General features: G+C 39.9%; 1 protein-coding gene across 1 annotated transcript in view; it reads left to right on the top strand.

Moving 5' to 3' along the window:
• The window catches only part of LOC144663367 (uncharacterized), a 62,952-nt gene that overhangs the window by 5,694 nt on the left and 39,133 nt on the right, over nucleotides 1–18,125 (top strand). Inside the window, exons 8-18 of the mRNA XM_078524282.1 lie at nucleotides 244–403; nucleotides 1,152–1,306; nucleotides 1,875–2,040; nucleotides 5,597–5,746; nucleotides 8,315–8,686; nucleotides 9,081–9,218; nucleotides 9,746–9,923; nucleotides 10,505–10,713; nucleotides 10,967–11,072; nucleotides 12,466–12,541; nucleotides 16,628–16,742. Of these exons, the coding sequence (XP_078380408.1) occupies nucleotides 244–403; nucleotides 1,152–1,306; nucleotides 1,875–2,040; nucleotides 5,597–5,746; nucleotides 8,315–8,686; nucleotides 9,081–9,218; nucleotides 9,746–9,923; nucleotides 10,505–10,713; nucleotides 10,967–11,072; nucleotides 12,466–12,541; nucleotides 16,628–16,742 (1,825 nt within the window). The remainder of the gene's footprint in view (nucleotides 1–243; nucleotides 404–1,151; nucleotides 1,307–1,874; nucleotides 2,041–5,596; nucleotides 5,747–8,314; nucleotides 8,687–9,080; nucleotides 9,219–9,745; nucleotides 9,924–10,504; nucleotides 10,714–10,966; nucleotides 11,073–12,465; nucleotides 12,542–16,627; nucleotides 16,743–18,125) is intronic.

Genomic DNA, 18,125 nt, shown 5'->3' with positions numbered 1-18,125 from the left:
GCTTAGTAGCATGATGTACCCAATGACGACGTGCTGACGTGGCAACTCCTCGAGTGCTCGCGACAGCGCTCGTGCTATTTCTGATTGGACAACGAGAATCGGTAATTCTTCAGTCAATTTTACGAAGTTTAGCCTATTGGCACTTGTACGTTCTTCCGACCGGCTCTATGATGTATTATGTTATTAGCTTCGGGGATGACATCATTTTATTAATGTAGAATCTTGTTTTTCTTTTATCTCCAGAGCTAAGTGGTACACAGTTTCTGTTACTGAAGAGGAAGTTCATCGAGGATTGCTGTACATGGACAACCGCGATCAAAAGACATTTTTTTACAGGAGGAAAATCGTTGATGTAGAAAACAAATATAAAGACGAGATTGCTGGAAAATTTATTGACAAAAGGGTAAGAAAACGTGCAACGTTTCCAAACTTTATAGAAAAAATAAACAGACACTGTATCGGGTTACACGATTTTATATTCTTGTTACATTCAGGTCAAGATATCAATTCTCCTCAGACGATCATAAATTTCTTTTATGTTAGTTCTGAAAATTTGGTCGTACTTCAAGACATTTATTGTCCCCCCCAGCAGCTTTTGCAAGGTCTCACATGAATGTCTCGCTACCCTTTGAGAGAACAAAAGAACAAACAACAGGAACAATGCCCAGCCCTCCATAACAATAGCAACTGCTTCACTAAAGGACCAGTAGAACTGCAAGCTTTAGGGAGCTGCTACACTTCTGTTCGTCATCTGGCATATCTGCTTGACAATACATTTCAATAGGCCATTTCCGAGTTACCCTTTGCCTCTGTTTTAAAACGAGTCCACGTGCGAAACCATTCAAATTAAAATGAGTTTGATTTGCATGAAAATCGACCTGTAGGTGAAACTCATTTTCATACGAATGGTTTCGCACGTAGACTCGTTTTCAAACAGAGGCAGAGCGCAACTCGGAAATGGCCTATTCTAACAAGAAAAGATGGCGTAAACGTTGGGAATCTTGGGAGTTTGTTGGATGATTGTCGGTAACTGTTGGGGATCCTCCAGTTGTAGTCGTTGTAATTTTTATCCGTGTTACTCTTTCTGCTATCGTGTTTTAACCAGAAACACTTTACAGTAACTGAAGCCGTATTTTGTGTACTGTTTTCAGTATAGCGATGGCAGTATTGATACCGAAGCCCAGAATTTCCTCAATAAACTAAAGAACGAGACAGTCCCTGGTGTTCTGCATCCTTCAAATATAAAAGATTTTACGGTCAGCTGGGGCCCGGGTATAACACTGGAACAACACGCGGACTACCTCAGGTAAGCCCCTTTTACTTTTCGTTGCATTGCTTCTTCATAAGACATCTCTACATTTTGAAGTCAAGTTTTTTAACATCAGTTTCTAACATGAAGTCTTCGTACCTCATTTCGTAAGAAATAATAGGAAAATTACTTTTGCGACCCCCCGCCCCCCCCCCCCCCAAAAAAGGGCTAGCATTACACCTAATGAGCGCAAGCTATTTAAAGGACCCCAGTCAGCCTCCGCCATTTTCCATGCCATCGAAATTATGACAATTGTATGGTGAAGCGAATTGTTATTGCATTGCTGTAAATTGTGTTACTGGAAGACTGTTTAACTATCTTTAGTAAATTCACAGTGATCTCTTTCGTTTAGAAACGCTTCGGCTAAGATATAAAACCGAAATTCTCGTATGTAAACAAAAACAAAAGTGTGGTTGACTAGGGTCCTTATGGTATTGTAACTGGATGATATATTCTTTTCTTTTTTTTCACATAAATCGCTTTCCGACTTTGTTTTTCAAAACAACACCATTTAATTAATTTCGAATGATCATAGATGTCAACTTTGTTTCTTTTTACACCACAGAGAGTTTGGAGATCATTTCTGCAGTCTAATGGTAAACAGCATGACTGAGGCCATCAAGGGGAGTCACGTGGCTGATGACGTTTTGTTTGAGGAGGTCAAAAGTCATGCTGTCTTTTGCCGGGAAAAAGCTGATCAAGTTATTGGAAAGGAAGGAATTCTGGAACAGGTATAAAAAGATTGTTTTCTTGTCCCAATAAATAAACTTTGAAAAATACATTATTTAAATTATTAAAAGATAGTAATTTTAGGTTTACTTCATTTTGATTACTGATTATTTTGCACTTTATTTGCTTATATTAGTGTATTACAAAGAAATTTTGCGTATCCATCACTGTAGCGTTGAAATCTTGCATGGACAAAAATCACACTGAAAGACAACTAACCCCAAGTTTTTACTTTCACTCAAATGAATTGTCTTGTTTTCTTGATCGCGTCTTCGAAAAAATTGTCGCCGTGCTTTTTTCGTTATTTTTTAATGAATTTTTAAAGTACGACAAAATAGCCTGGTTTGTGTTCCATGACCGAGGACAAAAGGAGAATGGGTCGAGTTGGCCCGTGACGTAATGACGGAAACCCAATGTTTTCCTTCGCATGAGAAATCAGAAAGAAATCGTTCAGTGCAAGGGATTACCGTTCGAAAATGCCTGGGCGATGTGTTGTAGGACGTTGTAATAATACAGCTTCTTTAGAAGCAGGTATGGCCCTTTAGATCCCCACCATTGCTGTGTGTTGTGTGCAATTCTTAATCACATTTTTTGATCAGGTCAGTTTTGATTGAGTGATTTAAGTAACTAGGATTTGCTCAAGCACTTGAAAATAGTCTGATTAACCTATTCTGGTTGTCCTTTGTTTCCTGTCTAGCAAACTGAGCCCGGGCATATACATCTGTTGTTTTAATGAAATCGTCTCTGGTACAATGCAATGAGCATTTTATCTTAGCACTTTGCACTTTGTTCATGTACTTTGAAATGTTTTTTTGTTAAAAAAGTGCTAAAGTGTTTTCTCGTTTAGCGAGACGTTTCGGGAATAACCCCTTCATCAGTCGCAATGTAAAAACCGTTGAGCGATTATCAAACGTTACGCTGTCTTCTTGCCGTGTCGCCGTTCACCTGGCTCACCACAGACACTTGCATGTCATTGATCTTGTTGTGGTCCGGGAGGTTAAAGTGTTCAGCGACAGGGAATCCGCCTCCTTGGTAGCGGGGATTCTGATGGAAGCCTTCTACAGAACGGAGGTGCTCACCGAAACGGTCCGAAAGCCTGCGACCGGTTTCGCCAATGTAGATCATGTGACAGCGTTGGCACACGATCGCATAGACTATGCCAGCCGCAGTGCAGTCGAACCGTCCCTTAACATGAACACTCCCGCCAGCAGAAGTTACCGTTGCCGTCCTCCCCGTGAAGTCGCATGTACGGCACCTGGGTCTGTGGCAAGGAAATGTTCCTGCTGGTGCTTGATCTTGATCAGGGTGAGGCGAGAAAGTGCTACTAACCAGGATGTCCTTAAGGTTGGTATCCCGCCGATAGACGCACAAGGGCTCGGGTGGTAAATACATCCTTGGCATGGGGGTCTTCGGTCAGGATACGGAAGTTCTAGAGTAGAATCTTCTTGACTTCCTGGTTCTTTGGATGGTGGGTGAGGACCAGAGGCACTTTTTCGGATCGTTCAGTATTATTCACTCGGTCAGAATTCCCAAGGGCTCTCTCACGGCTGATATTTTTGGCTCGCCTCAGGCTGCTGGTAATGACGTCCCGTGGATAACCTCTCCTTGCAAAGAATGATGACATTTCCTTTGATTTGATGTCAAAGTCACTGTCATTCGAGCAGATCCTAGGAAGACGAAGGAATTGGCCGAATGGTACGCCGTTCTTGCATTAAGTAGGATGAGAGGAGCTGTAATGGAGGTAGTTGTGGGTGTCTGTTGGTTTGTAATGAATTGAACTGTAGATATTCTGTCGTTGGATATGGAGAGGGAAAGGTCCAGGAATGGAATGGACGATTCACTGATCTCAAACGTGTACTTAAGAGAAGGATAAAAGGGTTTAAAATGTTTTCAAACTCGGAGCGCAAATAAAATTTAAAAGCGTGAAATATTTCGTCTGATATCATCCAGACTTCATCAGTCAATGAGGTGGTGTTTTTTAAGATGAATGTTAAGAAGGCATTTCAATGCCTCGGGGGAGTTAAAATTCTGTCATAAATTGGAGCTAATTCAAAACCATTGTCTCTATTTAACAAAGGTTTTCTGAGTTTTATCTCAATGGCCTCTTTTACCCGGCGTTTAAAAGTGTTGATTTCGGTGGCTAACACTTTTGTCTTGCTTGTGTCTACCGAGTGGCCCTCCAGTCGACAATGCTCATGAATGGCTGACGAGTTCCTCGACTGATGTTCTTTCATTCTGGTTTCCAGTAAACGGGACGTTTCGCCAACGTACTCCTTGTTGCACTGTTCACATTGAACCTGGTACACAGTTCCGCATTTCTTTAGATTGGACGTTTTGTCCTTGACATGTACCAATTGCGACCTCAGGGAATTTACGGGTTTGTGAATAAGTGTGACCTCGTGTGACTTAAACGCTCTTTGAAGGCGTTCAGAAATTCCTTTGATGTATGGCGCTGAAGCGTAGATTTTCTTCTCGTTTTCGGGCTCTTTCGTTCCAGACTTGGAATGCGGTATTGTTAGCATCCAATCTGGGTAGTTGTTTACTTTCAAAGCTTGTTTCACGTGTTGGGCTTCTCTTGTTTTGTCCTCGTCCTCGGTAACCAAGGTCTGGGCTCGCAGCATCAGGGTGTTAACTACAGCTCTTTTGTGTTGAAGATGATGATTTGAGTGGAAGTTCAGGTACTGATCCGTGTGCGTAGGTTTACGGTACACGGAGATCTTGGTAGAACCATCTTGGTTTACGTGTACACAGGTGTCAAGGAACGGGATTTTACCCTCCTTTTCTTGTTCCGAAGTGAACTGGATGTGCTGATCAATCGAGTTCAAGTGATCAGAGAAAGAATCGACAGCATATTCGTGAATCTTGGCCATTGTGTCGTCAACATATCGGTACCACATAGTTGGCGGGGTCGGGGCGGTGTCCAGTGCTCTACTCTCAAACTGTTCCATATAGAGATTAGCCACTATGGGAGAAATTGGGGACCCCATCGCAGCTCCTTGTTTCTGTTTGTAGAATTCATGCTGGTATGTGAAGTAGGTACTCGAAAGGCACATCTCAAGTAATGTGGATAATTGTGTGATATCCAGAGGGCATCTATCCGGTTTTAACTATGTATCCGGAGCAGGAAACCAATATTTTCAACTGTAAGAGAAGGATGGTAAGACGAGCAGAACTCTATAAAACTCTCGAGATCTTCACGTGTACCAGACGAAGCGCCAAGTACGTCGTCGATGTAACGCTTGTAGAGCTCTGGCTTCTGACCATGGTAGTCTGCAAACATCTTCTCTTCCACATACCCAACGAACAGGCATGCATAATTGGGTAACGTTTGATAATCGCTCAACGGTTTTTACATTGCCACTGATGAAGGGGTTATTCCCGAAACGTCTCGCTAAAAGAGAAAACATTTTAGCACTTTTTTAACAAAAAAACATTTCAAAGTAAATTTTATCTTAGTACTACAGCTTCGCTCTGAATTGGTCCCAGGTAGTATCACTTAAACTTGCTAAGACGCTGCAGATGCAAACGTTAATCGCCAGGTAACATTTTAATCAGCAGATAAGTTCATATTTGGAAAGGGAAGATTCAGAAGAAGTTTCTCAAGAGGAGCCGTTGGGTACTCCTGAATCGCCGCTAGCTCTTCACGGTCCCTCTGGCTCAGGGAAGACAAGTATCATGGCGAAAGGCATCTCTAACGCTGTGTCTTCGGTAATGTATTCATCCTCGCCATTATCTACCATCCTCAATTCCAATCCTAGCTAGTAGATTCAAAGCTGTTAATTGTAGGCTACTGCTCTGCAAAATAAAACAATTAACTTTAACGTTCCTGTAACCTACAATACTCTACAAACAATATAGTCCGGCGGCTTAGCTCCTGAATTGTGCGATTTTTGATACAAGCACCAAACTTTGCAGGATTACAAGCATTCGCATACTAATCAATTCTTGATATAGTGCCAACGCCAATTTCCTATTTTCAGCTAGTAAACAGCAATGAAATTTTCAGCCGAGAGGCCCCCCTGCCCCTTCCCCACGAAGTATTTCTTTTTGTACTATTATAAACCTTTTATTGTTGATTTTTATTCATAAAAACAGATATGAATGCTTTTAATTAGGCTTACAATTGTTATTTTTTACCATCTGTTTGATACCAATAATTTAATAGGAAATTATTGCATGGGAAAAGATTTTTCGTTCCCCGCCCTCTGCTCCCTCGCGTCTTTCGTTTTGCGCTAGCGTCCAGGTCTCTCGCGATCGATGAACCGTTCGCTAACAGAAGAAAAATAGGAAAATATAGGGCTGTGAACAGTCTAAATTAAAGTATTTCATTCTAAATTTTGTACGTGTGACTTGGTATCACTACCTGGCATAATAGTTTTTGTCTATAAACCAGGACAAACAAATATTTCACGAAATTTCATTGATTTTAACCCTATCCAGACCGGGAGGGGCCGAAAGTGCCCGCGCTGACTTTGAACGCTTATAACTTTTTCAAGATTCAACCAAACACTACCAAACTTTGCGAATTTATCTCAAATTTATCTGGAAATAATTTGGTAGGATAAGTTGTTGTGTCAGGCAACTTGATGTCACCATGGCAACGGTATTTTGACAGGCATGTTTTCCCAATTTTGTAATTTTCGTGTTTCTATTAATGAAAAATAATTTTAATGTAATTATTTTCATCCTTTTACGTTTTTTAAGCACAGTTTTTTTGATTTTGAGTACTTTGCAGTATTTTGGGCGGTTTTATGACGTTTTGGAAAAAATTCGAAATCCAAGATGGCGGATCCAAGATGGCGGCTGTTTTGACATTATGATGTAATTGTCACGTGATGTGACGTTATCTTCCCGCGTGACGTATACCAAAAGATAGGTGTTTAGACATACTATATATTCCCTAAGTTTCATTGTGATTGCTTAAATATTCTGGAAGTTACGGAGGTCTGAAAAGATCCAAAAAAGCCCGGTCTGAATAGGGTTAATAAATTAAGGTTTCCATGGAAACCGGTGTTTTTCGGGCTTGGCACTATATCTGAAAAAAATTCTGTTGGTGACCACTTTCATTGTGCCAAGTTTCATGCTTGTATCAAAAAGTGCACAATTCAACTAAAATTTCGAGCTAAGCCGCCGGACTATAACAGAAGCATATATGCTTCTGTAGTCCAGTTCCTGAACTCTCTCTTCCGCGCGCCCTTTATAGGAGCTGAACCCAGGCGCGCGAAGAGAGAGTCCAGGATAACTTGCATGACATGCTCAGAACGAACCAATCAGAAGCGAGGAGTGTGGCGTCACTTGCTTGGGACGAGCGCGCTTGGTTAAAAATGCTCGCTCAAATGACGAATTCAACTACGCGACCAAGCGTGCGAATAAATGCAAGAAAAAAACTGTGCTCAACTGCATCCAAAGATAAACAGCTACAAAACTAGGAAAAGTTGACGGATAGTGATTTGTGTTTTGGCCGTTAGCTTTTAGTAGACACTGACTGGAAAGCTAGGCTTTTTAAAGTTTTTCCAGTGATCCAGCTTTAGTACACGCTCGCGTAGTTGAACTCGTCATCTGTGCACGCGCGTTTCCAAAAGTGGTGCCAAATATGGGTTTTCCCCCAATTTTGGGGGGGAAATGCAAGTTATCTTGGACTCCCTCTTCGTGCACCTGGGTTCAACCACTATAAAAGGGCGCGCGGAAGAGAGAGTTCAGGGACTGGACTAATGCTTCTGTAGATAGTTAATAGATCAAAGACACTCGCGCAGTTTTAAGCGCGATTTTAAAGTTTTCTCGAAATCTTTTGGTTCTAAACCCTTTTCCCTTTTAATTAATGTAGCCTGTATGCCAAAATTTCTTAAAAGGTTTTGACAACTGCATCAAATGGGAGAAGGCGGAGGGTTAGAATAAATGTAGTGTCTTAGTTTTTTAAAAAAAATCTTCACTTGCTATCGGCGGGTTGTAGATATGTTCTTTAACTTCTTAAAATCGCAGTTAACTGTATGGAACAGTGCTTTAATCAATCGGTATTAAATTTCTCGAGTGCCAAAATTAAGTCAAAGTACTGAAAGGTCAAAATGCGAAATAACTTGAACCCTTATTCGTGCTGTGGCAGCATTAATTGCATCTGTGCTCGAATTGGAAAGATCATCAAGTTAACCTTCTTTCTTTCATTCAAACAAGATATCTCGAGCACATCGAATCTCTCGAACTCTCCTCTTTTTCAATTCTTTCATTTTAATACATTTCAATTCCTTGTACACGTTTGGAGCTTTTCTCTGTTGATTGTAGTCTACAGGTGCTGTGATACTTTATCGTTTCCTCGGAACCAGCATGGACTCGACAGCCGCTCGGCTTCTTCTCCGATCTCTGTGCATCCAAATAAGACGAATATACAATGAAGATCCCAGCGAAGTCGCTAACGACTTCAAGACTCTTTGCAAACAGTTTCTAGACGCTCTGAAGCTCGCTTCCGAAAGCCAACCGCTGATTCTGTTTCTGGACTCGTTGGATCAGTTGACTGATGAAGACAATGGTCGCAATTTAGAGTGGCTTCCAATCAAATTGCCGACCAATGTCAAAATTGTCGTGTCCACTTTGCCTGAAGAAGGAGGATGCTTAAATAAGCTGCAGCTGTCTTTACCTACGGAAGCATTTGTTGAGGTAAGTAGAAGGTCTTGTTACTAATATAAATTAGAGACGCTAGCATGCTGAGCGAGATGTCTGAGTTAAATCCCGGCTGGACCAACAATCAGGCTCTTGTAACTTTTGATCTTCCTTTACCACTGATGACGTAACATGCCTCCTGTACAGAAGCCTCACTAAGTGATTGGCTTTTTAATTAAGAGACAACTGTGATTGGTTAATCGATCTGGCCAATGCTCTGAAATTGCGTCAAAATGTCGTCTAACTGTAATTGACGTCACGGTTCTCCATTCTTGACACGCCAATCCCTACCTTTGGACACAAGACTCAACTAAAAGAGTGGATTTCGAGATCATCTTCTTGCCTTTTTTTAATTAAAAAGTGAAATTAAAATTTTGCTTTTTTTTTCTAGGTAACTAAGATGACGGTTCAAGATGGCAAAAATCTCCTCGAATCTTGGTTAGAAGTCAGCAACAGACGTTTAACAGCCTCACAGATGTTAGAAGTCTTGAATGCGTTTAACGAATGCCCTTATCCATTATTCCTAAAGGTTTGATCGAAAATCGATATAAAATTATTACAATCTGCTTTTAGTTCAATCAATCAGGGAGAAATCTTGTTTTGTTTTACTTTTGTAATTGTAACTGTGGATATGGGACAACAAAATGTGACCCACCCCTGTATTTACTTGTTGCGATACGCATTGGTTCCACTTCCCCATTTTTACCTGAAATGAAAAAAACTAACAGGAAGGTCACAAAATGTTCTAGCTTTGACAAGTGTACCATTAGAATGTCGCGATTAACGAAAGATGATGATGATGATAATGATGATGATGATGATCATGATCATGATGAAAACATATTTCATGCTACCATCTAGTCCAGTGTGTACCTATCCTCCTTTTATTTCTCTCTACCGCTCTACCGCTCTCTCAAAGCTAATCGAGAAACTCTGATTAGACCTGCCATCGGGCGTCTTTTTTGAAAGGGAGAAGGAATAAAATGCAGGAATGAGATGTAGGGATGGAGGGTATGATCGCAGGTAACTCAGAGGAGACATTTTTGTATTCCTTAGATTGCTTTTGAAACATCGTGTACATGGACGTCCTTTACCCCAGATGATGAAGTCACTTTGTCCAGGACTGTCAGGAGCCTCATTGACGATATGTTTGACAGGCTTGTCCGTATCCATGGCAACATGTTAGTCAACCACGCCCTGGGATACCTCACAGTTGCCAAATTTGGATTGACAGGTATAATCCTTACAGTACTAATTTTCTTTCGTTACTGTTTTATCAGGTTTTATCGGTAAAAACTCCATGATCCCCACTCTTCATTTTTGGGGTACTTGTGTATCTTCTATGTCTTTGTTTGTGTCTTTGTAAATGTCATTGTAATTGTCTGTCTGTGTTTATGTCTGTCTGTCTGTCCGTCTGTCCTCTGTCTGTCTGTCTGACTGTCTGTCTGTCTGTCTGCCTCTTTCTTTATCACTCCTTTATCTGTCGATCTATTCTCTAAATCTGCCGTTTCATTTACGGCCTATATATTGGGAGTCTCTTTGTATATTTGTTCGCCTTCTGTTTGTTTATGCACCTTGTTCCAATTTATTTTGTCTGCAAGTCCGAATTCTTTTTAATTATCAATACTCTATCTGTTGGTCGTTAATTGGTGTGTTTTTTCCGTATTCGTTTATTACCATATTTTCGCCCCTTTTCTCAGTTTTATTGCTTAAGTCATTAAACCGTCAAATTGGGAAATGGGTCAAACACTTTTGTCCTTTCCCTGCCTCCACATTGGCTCTATATTTGATTAACACTCTTTTGATACTTTGCAGCCAATGAACTTGAAGACATCCTGTCATGTGACGATGACGTTTTAAATGACGTGTACGAGTGGTGGGTTCCACCAGTGAGGCGGCTGCCTCCCTTACTGTGGGTCCGCATTCAGACAGACCTGGGACCGTACCTTGTGGAGAGAAAACTTAAGGGAGGCACACCAGTGTTGTCATGGTATCACAGGCAGTTTAGGGAAGCTGCAGAGGAGGTACATGTTGTGATTCAATTTCACCCTTGGTAGGATTTTGTATTTTCCTTTATTTTATCATTTCAAGCTACGTAATACGGTTGAATAGTTGATGAAACAAGTTACTTTTATTTTCATTGCTGTAGAAATAACTGCCCTCTTGAGAAGCGATAATAGGGAATTATGACTAAAATAATTTTTCATTTTTTCAAGGCATTACTTGTTCTGCCGGATTTAACAGTTTACTATTAATTTATTTTGTTTTAATTTTCAGAGGTTTGTTTCTGATCCTGAAGTTCGCAAGGCTCGTCACTCCGCCATTGCTGAATATTTCGTCGGTCAATGGGCAGGACAAGCGACACCATACGTTGGAAAAGATGGTAATAATAATAATAATAATAATAATAATAATAATAATAATAATAATAATAATAATAATAATGGTTTATTAACAGTATATCCATACTACATGGCTCTTCGCCTGTTAATACTAACTAAATATAAAAAAAAATACAATTTGATACATTATTAATAGTGGAGCTCCAGCGCGCGAAGCGTGCCAGCGGAGCACCATGGGTAAGGAAATTTGGTAAACCCATGAAGCCGAAAAATTTGGTTATCGAGTGAGCGTACGGTCCCGTCCCCTTCCCCAAGAGGGGGAGGGGAGTCACAAGGCAACCCGAGCGAGGGGAGGAGAATGCCATCTTATCATACCCCAACGAACGTTAAGGTTAAAGTTGACTTGTATCTTTGATATTGGACATCCATGTGATGGTCAATTGACAGCTGTCAAAACAACGTATCCGCTGACCGGTATTGCATGACCATATCGCGGGCTCAGGTGTGCAGCTCATCGAGGTCATGTGTCTCGCGGGCTCAAATCTTACTTTTTTGTCTAGGGTAATGACAGAATTTTGAAACGCAATTTCTGCGATTGGAGTTGATTTATTTCTGCTATGGATCTTTCTTGAGTAGTTTACGTTTATTTACTTCAATAACAGTATTTTCAATGAGAGTATTTTGAAAAAAGTTTTTGAACCATAAAATTAGTGCGGAGCTCCGCTTTGGGCTTGGCTAAATCTACATATTATAATACTGCAAAGCTTCTTTTAGAAAAAAGATAAAGCCTGGGGCGAAAGTATCTACATAAGAGCTAATTTGTGGAATTGTTTGGGGTACAGTGTCATTTTCGAAAATTTCCAAACACTCCAAGCACTTAAATTGCTTTCTACCTTTGTGTTCCATTCCTTGTTGTCAGCGCTTCGTTTCGTCATATCTTTTTATGTGTTCACCCAAACTCAGTCTTTAAATCATCTAGAGCGGTTTTTACTTGAGTGAAGGAAGTAACTCGCGTTTGCTTTGGTTTTGCGTTACTACGCTTAGCGATTGGTTTAGAAAATTCCCGCCACTTTTTCATCTAATCAGGAGTATATTGAAGCAAAACCAAAGCCAATCGTTACTCTTTCGATTTCGTTTTTCCGGCTACACGTATCTGCTTCGAGTTTGGGTTGGATCACTGGATTGTTTGCTTCCTTTTTCATTGGCCAGAGTGTTTACTTTAGTTTTGGTCTTACGACACTCAATTGAAAACTGCTCTGATCGTCAAAATAACTTGAAATTGTCCATTTTCAAGTCACAAGCGGAAACTATACTATCCACAGTCAACAGCTTAAATAACGTTCAGATACCATGTTGCTAAAATGCATTTCACCGATATAATAATGAGTGAATGATCACAATGTAACTATAATGGCAGCTTTTTCTCATTTTCAGGTTTACCGAGAACAGCAGATCGCAAAGTAGCATCTCAGCCTGTAGTGTTGAACCAGACATCCTCAAACGATATAAGGTATTAAATACTAATAATTAATCAGAGTAGTTGCCGATCAATTTAGCAAATACCAATACGGTTGTTGTCACTATAAAATAGTAAATGACTCACTGAGTGGAGTACAGTTTATAATTAGGCAGTAATCGGGCGAGTAATTTCAAATTTAAATTTACGACCGCGATTACTCTCTGAATTGTGCGACACGGGGACTATTTCCACACAAAAAAATTTTCCGTTCCATTTATGGACAAACCAATCTGAGATTGCAATCCGAGCAATCCACCTCCGATGAATCGTTCAGATTGGTGACTGAAACTGGTTTTAAATCTTCGATCCATTACAGCGAACTTGGTCGGGATTATGTCAACTCGGTCCCTTGTCCGACTTTGATTGAGTAACAGAATTAACAATTATTCACCGTACCGGCACTGAGGTGAATAATTGTTAAAGGAATAAAAAACGCACCCGAGTGCATTGTTGAGTTATATAAGCAAGCGGGAATTTTTAAGAACACGAGAGAAGTGCATAGAGAAGCACGAGGCGCAGCCGAGTGCTTCTCGCACTTCTCGAGTGTTCTTAAAAATTCCCAAGTGCTTATATAACTCAACAATGCACGAGGAGAAAGTTTTTTATTTCTTTTATGAAATGTTAAAGAAATTGCGCGCGCTAAAACTCGTGACGTAAGCAGCGTGCATTATAACTCGATAAAGCACGCGCGTGACGTATGCAGCGTGCTTTATGGAGCTATAATGAAGTCAAACTGACCAATCACAGCACGCGCAATTACTGGGACATTTTATAAGACTCGATAAAGCACGCGCGTGACGTATGCAGCGTGCTTTATGGAGCTATAATGAAGTCAAACTGAACAATCACAGAGCGCGCAATTACTCGGACATTTTATAATTAACCAATAAAGAAGCCTAAGCCATGTTTTATACTGTCATAAAACACGACGGGCATTTGAGAACACGAGGGAAATGTAGAAAACATGAGCCGCGAGTGAAAAGTTTAATTAAAAATATGCACAACAAGAGCGAGTAAGGGATGGACCATTATTTTCTTGGAGGGGGGGATGTAAAATTTTCCTCTGCAAACTTTTTTTTGGGTTCATGCACCTCTGCAAACATTTTTTTTCGAAATTCTTACTATTTTTGTTATACATATCGTTTTTGCAAACAATTTATTTTGTCTTTCCAGGCCCTGCAAACAATTTTTTTCAATATTTTTCATCCCCCCCCCCCCTCCAAAAAAAATAATGGTCCGTCCCTAAACGAAGATGAAAAGCAGAAAATAGTTTACGGGAAGACCAGAAAACTGACACAATTTCATTCAGTGTTCGACGTAAAATAAGGCTAAGCATTTCAGGTAAGTTTGTAACCTTTCAATCTTGATCTTGTCTTTTTGAACTTCAATAAACTTCACCGACTCTGAGTGCAATTTCGTCTCAGCATAATATAGTAGTCTCGATGACATCCGTCCCTTGCTTCGTTCGACTTGAATGAAGGCGTATAATTTCCAGAAAGGCTATTGCTTCGGATCTTCCCGTAAACCTTAATTGTTGTCACAATCAAGTTCCAGCATGAATAGACGATTTAAGAGGAGATTGTCGAAGAAAATCTTCGAAAGAAAACTCTCTCGCTCGCTTTCCTTGCGAGTTTCATTCAACTCAAGCAGTGAACACCGCGCCACAATTTTTCCCGCGTCACTTCGTTTACATCAAAATGAAATGTCCAGTAGATTTATACTAAAAAAGGAATTTAATAAAACAATGTATTCCATTCGCCCTTGTTGGATACGAGTGGTTATGGCCAACGAACAGTCAACGACGCGCGAAGCACTCGAGGAAAGCTGACGAAAAACAATAAAACATGATTTTTCTATGTTTTATACTCTGATAAAACATAGGTTTTTAGCCAATCAGAGCGCGCGTAGACTCCTATCTATACTAGTGGTAACCACAGGTTAGAAAGTGCGGGCCTTGACGCACTTAGAACTGAAAGGTACTGGTACGAGAGTGCGTAATGTTAGATGGCAGTGTCGATAAATAAATGATAAAATGGACAAAAGACAATGGTATTCCGAGTAACGCGTCACGCAAGGAATGCATGTTTTTATCATTTCCTATTGCAGCGAACCAATCTATGTTGTTGATTACACAGTTTTGTGAAGTGTAATCGAGCACTCGTTGTGAACTGAGATGTGTTTTTTCTCAGTCGGTAAACTCGCTATGTTGTGCTTGCCTTTTGTTAACGTGGCGCGATTAATGAAAAATCACTGGACAAAATTAAAGACAATTATTCCGAGCAAAGCATCACGCTTTTATAATTGCAGCGAACCGGCCGCGAACCAGTCAGAGTTGTTTTTTGATTGACAGTTGATTGTGAAGTGTAGTCGAGCACGTGGTGTGAATTGAGATGTGATTTTCCTCGTTTGTTAAACTCGCTATGTTGTCAGTGTTATAACGAATTCCTCGAGAATAACCGTTGCTGGAATCATTCGCTTTGCCGTTGTTTTATCTGTGATATAATCACAGCAAATTTTCTCAAAAGCAGCACCTATAAAACAACGTCTGCAAATTGTAATGTTTGCAATCTTCCATGTGACAGAAGCGCAGATCTTATGTGACAAACTGTTGAGAGATTGACTCATTTTTCGCATTCTTATCGTTCTTGGAGAAGAGATTTTTCTCTTCCGGTGTTACGACAAACTATCGTGATTGACACATTTTTCGTGTTCCGATCGTTCTTACTGGAAGAACAAAATTTTCAACTTCCGGTTTCTGTTCGCCTATTATTAACGTGGCGCGCACGCGTAAAACGCAATCCGCTGGTCACTGTCAAGATTAGGGTTGCGGGCCTCTCTTGGGCCCGCAATTATAACCTACGTATATCGCAGGATATCTGTTATATACGGATGACAGATACCGTTACCATTTTGACCATATATGGGCAGCGCGCGCATTTGTTGAATAATAATTAACAATTATCCTGCGAAATCGCGCGGAATATCGCCTGATACTTAGCCGACGAGGTCGTAGGCCGAGTTGGCTAAAATCAGACGATATTCCGGAAGATTGAGCAGGATAATTGTTTTATTATTCAACAAATTGTCAACGAAACACATTTTGCAGCTAGAAAAACTGTAATTATGCAGCGCTTTACGAGAGTTCGGACAAATCTTCGCAACCTACGTATATCGCAGGATATCTGTTATATACGGATGACAGATACCGTTACCATTTTGACCATATATGGGCAGCGCGCGCATTTGTTGAATAAACCAATTAGTAGAAACTCAACTGTGTTCTATTGAAAATCCGCGAATCTGATTGGTTCTCCCACTGTTTTCTATTCGCCGATAGAAAACAATCGCGCGCTCGTTGCTCATTTAAAGATTAATTTTCCTTCATTTTTGGCTTATAAGTACGTAAAATTGTAGGTTTTTGGACTGCAGTCCTTTAAGAGTTTCTACTGCGAGTTTCTACTCGCCCTCGTTTTCTATGAGCGATTCGGAAAACTCGGGCTCGTAGTCTAATTGTTAATTATAGCACAACTAAAGTAATGCGCACGTTGTGTACACTGACGTATGCCTTCAACCTGAGCGCGCGCGCTTATCCGATGCGACATGGCACAAGGAAGTGCCACTAGTACTACTTCACGAGTTTTTACATGTTTTCTCGATTTTTCTATGAATTTGAAAAGCTAAACATAAGAAAAACCATCTCTCCATAATGCTGAAAGACTTTGACTTTGTTTGACTTTGTTTTTTCTTTTAGATTAGGCTTACGCGAGCATTACACGCAATTGTTTAAATAAGCGCGCACACTTTTAACGCAAAGAAACTGTAATAAATCGCCTAAAAGTTGTGCTATAAAACAAATTGTAAACGTCACAGCGTGCACTTTTGAGTTGTGTGTGACGTTTACCATTTGTTAAAACCAATTTAAGTAATCATTCTGACCAATCACAAAAGACACAGACAATCCAGTGAACCAATCAAAACTCGAAGCAAGCACGTGAAGCCAGCACGAAGCGCAAGAAAAAATGTGTATTAGCAAATGACGAATGGTTTTGTTTTTACTTCTGTGGTGATTATTTTCAGTTTCAAGGATCGTCAATACAACATGAGGAAGCTTACAGAGTTACCCACGGCTCTGATTGGCGCGGAAAGATGGCAGCTGTTCATAGAATCTGTTTGTTGCATACCTTTCATAGAGGTAGGTACTATCAAGATACCAGTACATGTCATTTAAGTAAAACTCTCTGCGTAAATGTTCATGATACTTGAAATGTAGGTATAACAAGAAAATTAAACAAACCACAGAGATAACCGAAAAACAAAAATGTAAGCGACTATCTCAGTAAGAAAGCCTGGTGACTGCCGTTTAAATTGAAAGAGTTAACTGTGCGAACGTTTGACTTAGTATCGTGGACGCATTTGTGTGTTATTTGTATAAATGTATACAGCTATTTCAATTAACTTTGTCAGATCAAAGCTTAAAGCTTAAAGATAAGCACGAATGGTGTACTCACTGGAATTTTGCATATTGGTCAATTGGAAAGGTACAATTTTGTATTTTTGCACGTGAAGAATTCGCGAATTTGTTTTCCTCTCAGGAGGCCTTTTTCTGTAGCTTTACTTTCACTGTCGAGTGGCTTTCAGTTTTGAAAAGTCTTCTTAAATTCAGTGACACTTGAAGAACTTTGTTCTTACGTGTCTGCAGAGAAAGAAAACGTGCAAATTCACGTCTGTTAAGTCGTTATTATCTATTAGTATTTAAGAGGCTCCGACTGAGAATATGAAGAATCGTTGGACAGGCTGGGGAAATCGAAAATCTTGAAACTTTGCCTGAATAACACCTTTGGGGAACTATGTTCGAAAATATTATTCTCATCTTCTAGGAATTTATGGTTTTCGAGAAATTAAGAACAAACGAAAATAACAGTTTTAGCTCATTAAATATGCAAAATATATACGTAAAAATGGCAAAGTTCTCGATATTTCTATAAGAGCAATTTTCAATGCTTTGAATCGAAATAAACTTAGAATAATAGCTTGACCTTTCTTCTTTCAGGCGACATAGACTTCCATTTTTCTCCGGCTATTTTGAGGTTTCCTTCGCCTTTTAAAATATTGCTTTATCAAGCTCTTCGGGAAAGGGCAAAAATTGAGAAACTTTGGAGGCCGAAAAAGCACCTTGATATGTCCGATATCGAGTCAAAATAAACACTGTGCAAAAGCTCGATGTCTCTTCTGTTATAATATCAAATAAAAAATCTGGGCACTCAAGATTCACACAAATGAGAAACGAAAGTTAACGACCTCCTCGTGTCTAATTTGCATAAAGCTAATTTTTGAATTCGTCCTACGCTAAGTCATCTGGTCCGCTAAATTTACATTTGGGAGCTATGATTTGCACAAAGAAAGCAAGTTTAAACTTTATTTGATTTTGTTGACGTCTTATGCCTATCAACAGGTTATATAGACGCGAAGAAAGAAGAAAAAACAGTAAAATCATCGACTGAGCTCATTGCGTGACCTGCGTCATGTTATCAATTTTCTTATCAACAATTGAATCTGATTTGTTTGTTAGGACTCT

The sequence above is a fragment of the Oculina patagonica genome, chromosome 8 (assembly GCF_052425735.1).
Source record: "Oculina patagonica isolate OP01 chromosome 8, crgOcupat, whole genome shotgun sequence".
NCBI classification, from domain to species: Eukaryota; Metazoa; Cnidaria; class Anthozoa; order Scleractinia; family Oculinidae; genus Oculina; species Oculina patagonica.
This window is presented reverse-complemented; position numbering and strand designations above follow the sequence as displayed.